A 7,347-nucleotide genomic window follows, 5' to 3' on the forward strand; every position below is an offset into this window, starting at 1 on the left:
TCATCCGTATGAAATGGGATTTAATACCGTTGGTGAGGTAATCTCTTGAATGAAAAAGTCAGTTTGAGGCCTAAACTATTGAAATAAGTGGCAAGTAGCACATTTTTCCAAACACTATGCATAAAATAATATAAAAGGTAAATCTTATCACAGAAGTAATGGCATATTTATTCTGTATATTTACCTAATCAAAGTTGGAGTACCTGCACACCATTAATCTGAAAATCCCAGTGGGTGTCTGAGTAACCAGTGGCAACTGCTTCTGTGTCAACAGAAATCTTGGCCAGGCCAGCTCCTGCAGCCGGGCTCTGAGCTCTGCCATTGGCTGGCTGAATGAATGACTTGCAAACTTGCAGATGCATTATGTATGTCAGTTTACCTTTGGAGCATTCTTGAGCTCATTTCAAGGTAAGCACAGCAGAGAGGGAGTCTGAGCGGCATCCAGACTTTCCAAAGAAAATCTCCAGACATCTTCGGTAAGACACTTCTCTTTTTGTATTTGCGCACTTTTTTATACATGTAAAGATGAGACAGCCTGGATATGTTTATGGTTAATAGAATTGTACTCAATCAAGGGTTTTGTATTATGTTGTAAGTCAGATCTAGTAATTTCACTGCTCTAATTTGTGATTAAAAGTTAAAGATAATACAAAACTGCAGGAATTATGATCTATTTAAAGGCACAGTAAGGAGTTTTTAACTAAAACAGTCTCTCTTGTATACTGATGCCTCTTCAAGTCCTACAGAGTACGTAATTGAGAATATCACAGACAACATGGGTTATTTCTTTATTGACCTCCCACAGTCTCATGTCCACTATGACGTCACTCATTGCAGTGGATGGCGGACATGGTGGTGACATTAGGCTACAATGCATTTAGTCGATATTTATATTTGAGGTGTATTTGGGAGCTGTGAAAGAAACTGAAAGTACTATATTGTAATCCCAGACAAAAGGCGTTTTTCCACCGCAGGAACTTTACCCGGGAACTAGGGACTGTACCCCTGAACTAAGTGCATTTGGACTGGAGGAACCAGGGTCTAAATTTAGTTCAGGGGTAGATAATCTCCCCCTGAAAAGCCCCTGTTTGGGGGGGTAGTACCTTTCAAAGGTCCTGGGACTTTCGGTTGAACGTAACTGTGTTTGTGGAGTTTACACAGTTGTTGAAACACAGAGGGAGTTCCTGGGAATGCATGCTAGTTTAGTTTTTTTATTAAAATTCCAAAATATTATTTAATATCATTTTTTTTCTTCATACGTCACTGGCCTGATTTGCACAATCTACCGGGGACTACAGCCCGCGGTCGAAACGCAGACAACAATGGGGGCACAGGAACCTTTTAGTTCCAGGGAAAGTAGTTCTTGAGGCTAAAAGACCCAGGAACTCTTGGTCGAAATGCACCTTAAAGGAACATAGCTTTGTAACTGTTACTGTACTTATCAAAACAGATGTTACAAAGTGCTTTACATCATAAAATCACAACAATAATGAACAAATTGGTAACAGACTCTTGTTTTCCAGAGTCAAAAATGGAGCTGATGGGATCTACGTTGACAGCCACATACACTCGGCCAAAAACCAGCCACTTCCTCCCAGCCATCTCCACCATGGCGTCCAGCTATCGCAACACCCAGCCTGTTTTGGCCATGAACCCCAGTGCCAACATGTGGAGAACCAACAGCTACTACAAAGGCACCAGTTCAGTCCCAACACCATTACTTTCCATCCAGCGAGACAATTTAGATCTGGTCCGAGCCAAGACCATGTTCTTCCCGTCAAACAGGACAGCGCTATCCACCCGCTACACTCCCGATGACTGGTACAGGTCCAACCAGAGCAACTACAGGGAGTCTGAGTCGTCCCGGAATAGTGCAGAAAGGCTGCGGAGAGACACCGTCAGGCTGATGCAGGATAAAGAGCAGCTGACCAGACGAAGTCAGGAGAGCACCAGCAAGAACATCGGAGAGAGGCTCAACGACATCGTCTTCTGGAAGTCTGAGCTGAGCCATGAAATCGACAACATGGTGACAGAGATAGCAGCCCTTACTGAGGTTAAGAGGAGGCTGGAGAGGGCTTTGGCAGAGACTGAGGGGCCCCTTCAGGTGAGGAAGAAGAACCATATGTTAATGAGGTCATATGATAGCTTAATTGTTCTCCTCTTTGGTAAGTACCATCAGGATTTGAAGTTGTGGTAGTGGGGAGTGAAATGTTTAACCCTTCTACAAGGACAAACTCCTGTGAAATCGTATTCTGTTCAGTGCCCTCACATTATCAGTCACGCATATCGTGTCTCCAGGTGCATCAGTATCTGTGGTGAAACAGTTTTGACTCAGGGCCTGGTTTTGGTTGTAGCAACAGTATCTGTCCATTAATTAGGTCACGTCAGTGTCTTGTTAAAGTGTCACTGATCGTTTGTGTCACCTCCAAAGAGTCAACCTGATCTGGCTCGAGATCTGATAACACAGCCTTCTTGTTAGGCTAAGATCAAGTGGCAACAGGCTTTCTCAGAGACTTCTCCACATAACTGAAACTGGAGACTGCAGCTGATGCATTGCAGTGACCGTACAGAGACATGTCCAAATCAGATGAGCTGGACACACTTAATAGGCATACAGTCCATCATCTGTCCAAACGAGATGATGTGTAAACACAGAACACAGCAGGCAATTGTTTAGAGAATTCACAGTGAGCAAATGGGTGGAGTGACGAAGCAGTTGATGTTGCATGGAGCTTGCAGTTGTCTTAACTTGCCTCACTATTGTGGATGCCTACTGACATGTGTGGTGACACAACCCCAAAAACAGACAATTTGCAATGAAAACGCACCTCACTTGGACAATCTTCCACTCTGTTATCAATCAGCAACCTCTGCAGTTCAACAATGATGCAGGTGCAGTTGCATAAGTGTCCACTGGAGGCTGGCTGCAAAAGCCCAAGAATCCCCATTAGGTCCTGTGTTAAATTGCCAATTTTTACAGCAGAGATAAACATGATTCAAAATAGCGGTGTTCAGAAGCGACTTATTTCCCAGTTTTTCAAACATCAATTCAAATCCTAACAAACCAACTAGTCTAAAGGGAACAAAACACTAAGCAAACAGTCAAAACTGAGCAAAATGTATCCAACAAAGCTAAACACTAGATCACAGTCTGTGGGTAAATGATGTCAAATTAGTTTGCAGGGTGTCACTAACACTAGCAGAGCTAGCACCGTCAGCCTTTGGGACTCCTTGCAGATTAATGTCCACATGCTTGTGCTGGTTACACATCACTCCAGTTACCAGACACAGCTTACATACAACTTGATCTCCATTTTCTAGATCAAATACTGAAAATCTGGTCGTCATCTGTTCTTGTTTACATCCAGGTAGTAGAGCATTAGAGAGCATTAGTATAGCTGTTTGTCCGGAGGCTTGGGCCTGCCTCAGCTCCACCTCTTTGCCTGTGTCTAAATGTTCAAAAGCTAGGTTGAGGCAGCTTTTCCAATATGGCGGGCGCTATTGTTGGGCTTCATAGCCCCTCTCCAAATACCAATGGGTGACATCACTGAGACTGAAAGGGCAAACTGAATATCAAGGCCTGTTTGTCCACCGATTGGAGTTAATATGGGAAAAGGGCTTCACATACTGTATCTGATGCATCTATGTCTTATTAATTATATCATGCCATATAACAATGTTTCGTCAACAGGTGTCTCAAGAGTGTTTGTACCACAGAGAGAAGCGGATGTCCATCGATCTGGTACATGACGATGTAGAAAAGGACCTCATTAAGGTAACATAAAAGCAGCAATGTCAGTATCTGCAAATGTGATTTGAAGGGAACCCTTGGAAAAGAAATAAGCAGGCTGTATCGTTTTTTATTTGTGCTGCAACCAGGAAGTAGAAGTCATCAAGTCATGTCAAGAAAGAATGAGGCGACACTTGGACAGAGCCATCGCTCAGCTGGCGTGAGTCAGAAAACTCTGCTTACACAATGATGACGATGAAAACATTTAAGTATGATGTGAATTTGACTTTCCTCTTTGTCTGTGTTGCTTTGTTGGCCTCCTCAGGTCAAACCGAGCTGCCCAGCATGAATTAGAAAGAGACATAAGTGACAAAGTGACAGCTCAGAGGATCGATGACAGGTGTCACCATCTGAGGAACACGTCAGACGGTATCGGCTACTACAGAGGCATTGACAGGCTAGACCCTTCGTGAGTAGTTGTCTGTGATCAAATTTTAACTGCTCTGTTTCAGCACATCATACAGCTGCTAACAATTTCTCCCATATGTTTGATCCAACTTGGAATACCACACTGGGTTGTTCGGTTAACTGTCAATCACATAAAAGACTTTCTGTCACCATGGCTGTCTGCTGCCCTGCTATGACCCCAAAAGAGATCTAGACATATCACAAGAGTTCTACCCATTTCAGCACCAATGCTCAAAAGTGTTTGGAGCATGTTATTGTCTTCTCCATACAGCATGTTAGAAAGAGAGTGGAAGTATCCATGTCGACAAACCTATCAATCAATCAATCAATCAATCAATCAATCAATCAATCAATCAATCAATCAATCAATCATATCTTCTACTTCTTGTCCTTTTGTCAGACTCTCTCTGCCAGACTCGTGGTCCAAGTTCACCGACGACAACATCCTGCAGTCTCAGAGCGAACGGGCTGCCTCCCACAAGCTCAGGGACGAGATAGAGATCCTCCTGAACACCACGTCTAATGAAATGTGGAACCAGTTCAACAACGTCAACGTGAACTTCACAAACCGCATATCGGAAACCGCTGATGCTAAGAACAGCCTGCAGGCGCACCTGGCCAAGGTAAATACTGTTTCTATATGCTCACATTTCGTAGAATTCTTTGGAGTTTATCAACTAGAAAGTTCCCTTAGAACTACAAACCATGGGGAATTTTCTGCTGTTTGCATTCACACTACGATGGTGATGGCTGATAAGAACCTTAAAGTGACGCAAGCCTGACAACTGTCTCTAAATAACTAGCTTTATGAAGTTACATTACCAGTGGTGTTTAAGTAACTATACAAGGAGCCACTTTCCCTCTGATGGGGTTTCCACCAGCTGACTGCATCTCCTGTCGTTAGCAATAGCCTCTAGAAGTCATAGTGCTGAATTCTACGTGTACGCATTACCAGCACACACCGGTCTGTGGCTGAGCATAGCGTCCAGTGTATCATACCACTTGCTAGTTTTTCTGCTGAGTCTGTTATGGTCTATATTTTTTGTAGTCTTGTTTGAGTTTCTTCATCTTCTCATGGCACTGCTGGCAGGAAAGACTGTCAAAGATTTTAATATCATGCTTTATTGGGTCAAAACGGCGTATCTCCTTTGTTGCATGAACACTCCTTAAAGTCTGGACTTTCTTGTTGGGCAATTTCTTGGTGTTTTTCTCCATTTTTATAGTTTGTAAGAGCTTTTACCAACTGTTCTTCACTGTCATTTGGCTAACATTTGCAGTGAGATTTTAAAAAAAAATGGTGGTTGGTGGTACTGCATTGGCTTTTGTGTTTGACCAATCAGCATACATTGACTTATGGACCAATCACTGTGCACTTACATCACTCAAAGTCCCTCTTATGCTGGGAGACTAACCAACTCTGAAGCAGGAGCTTAAAAGATTCCTCTAAACAGGGTTCTAGGAACTAAAAATAGTTCTTAGTTCCTGTGACACAGAATCAATAAAACAGGGGGAGGGGTCCTACAGTTCCTAGAATCTATGAAAAGTTCCTGCAGTCCCAAAATGCCTTTTGTATTTGACAATGCAGTGTGAATCTGACAAAATCCATTTACTCTCCTCGACCAGTGTGTTGCCAACGAAGGGACCCACAGACTTACGAAAGGACCAGGTAGTACCGCTTTGACCCTTTATACAAGCAATAAAAAGGACACATATTTCAACCCAATCTGCAAACACTGTGTACAGTATAAGGAATGTAAGATTAGATAAATCCGTATTCTCTACTCCAGGGTCTGTCAGGGTCATATCAGTTGTCCACAGTGGGTTATTAACTGTGAAACATTCCTGTCAAAAGAAAAGAATAGTAACCGATACCTATTTTGTTGCTTGCGTCATACACTGCACAGGATCCCATTGTTCTTGGGTTTATCTATCGGGGTTACTCTCTGAATCCACATCAGCTGTTGGACAGGTTTGAACACTAACAGCAGCTGTGATAAGATGCACACAGTCCTTAATAAACCACAGGCGCTGTCCATTTTAAGGAGTCATGATTCACAGGAATTAAATTACATCAAATGAGTTTGGACAGAGCCGGCCACTGTGCAGCACTCTGCTCAGCTGATCGTAAGGTTTAAATGTGCAGCTTTTTCCTTTACTGCATTTCTACCAGTGTTTGTCCCCCAGCTCGTCTCAACCCCCCAAAAAAACACCCTCTTCACTAGGCAAGCTGCTGTTTTCATGAATGAGACTCTTAGCTGGTACTCCTGAGACTTAAAAGCAAATATTTTTGTCAAATTTTTCCATATTCGTCTCCTCACTCAGACTCTGCAGGAGATCTTCCAGACTGAGATGCTGATTGAGACTCTGAAGAAGGCTCTGAGAGATAAAGAGTGTCCATTAAAAGTGGCCCAAACCAGACTGGAGGAGAGGACCCGCAGGCCCAATGTGGAGCTCTGCAGGGACAACCCACACCACAGGTAGTGCAGCTCTGCACATTTGCAGTATGTCACATTATTAAATGACATGTAAAGATTGTATTTGGATTTGTTTGAGCCTATATCTCTCTGGAACATCATTTGAGCTGCATACTAAATCAAAAACGATCCCTTTGTATCCCTCTGTGTTCAGACTTGTGGGTGAAGTAAGAGAGATCGAGGACACTATCCATAAGCTCCAGGAGAGGCTGATGGAGGCTGAGAACACTCTGCAGACTCTGGTCAAGACCAAAATTACCCTGGAGCATGACCTGTCCATCAAGGCCAACTCTCTCTTCCTGGACCAGGAGAAGTGCATGAGCATGCGGAAGAGCTTTCCCAGCATGCCTCGCCTGGTCGGCTACACCTGAATGTTTTCACAAAAGAGGATCTCTTATGGGACCAAATTAATAAATACAGACTATGTTAATGGTTTTAAGAGTGGTTTTAAGGATGGTGTGGCTGATGTGGCTTTGACTAGAATGAATAACTGCACAGGCCTGATGTCAAGATCTGATCATAGACGATGGATTAACCTTGTTTAGATCTGTATCTGTAATGTATTTGCATGTATTATTGTGTCTATAAACAGAATAAAACTTGAACTGTTGTGATATCTCTAAGAAAGTCTAATTCTGTACACTGAATTTACCACAATAAAACAAATAATACATA

At 42.9% G+C, this 7,347-nt stretch overlaps 1 protein-coding gene across 1 annotated transcript; it reads left to right on the forward strand.

Annotated features, from left to right (window-relative positions):
• Nucleotides 1-312: 312 nt before the first annotated feature.
• On the forward strand, nt 313-7,288 carry tekt3 (tektin 3). The gene is made up of 8 exons (XM_034708168.1): nt 313-476; nt 1,524-2,104; nt 3,692-3,775; nt 3,880-3,950; nt 4,056-4,199; nt 4,599-4,821; nt 6,521-6,675; nt 6,827-7,288. The coding sequence occupies exons 2-8, from the start codon at nt 1,532-1,534 to the stop codon at nt 7,041-7,043; spliced, it is 1,467 nt and encodes a 488-aa protein (XP_034564059.1). The 5' UTR covers nt 313-476; nt 1,524-1,531; the 3' UTR covers nt 7,044-7,288.
• The last annotated feature ends 59 nt before the right edge of the window (nt 7,289-7,347 follow it).

Source organism: Notolabrus celidotus, chromosome 18, assembly GCF_009762535.1.
Source record: "Notolabrus celidotus isolate fNotCel1 chromosome 18, fNotCel1.pri, whole genome shotgun sequence".
Classification (NCBI taxonomy): domain Eukaryota; kingdom Metazoa; phylum Chordata; class Actinopteri; order Labriformes; family Labridae; genus Notolabrus; species Notolabrus celidotus.

Coding starts and splice junctions, on each gene's coding strand:
- tekt3 (XM_034708168.1), top strand. CDS start 1,532: ATGGAGCTGATGGGATCTACGTTGACAGCCACATACACTCGGCCAAAA. Junction 4,200..4,598: donor ATTGACAGGCTAGACCCTTC/GTGAGTAGTTGT, acceptor TCCTTTTGTCAG/ACTCTCTCTGCCAGACTCGT. Junction 6,676..6,826: donor AGGGACAACCCACACCACAG/GTAGTGCAGCTC, acceptor CTCTGTGTTCAG/ACTTGTGGGTGAAGTAAGAG.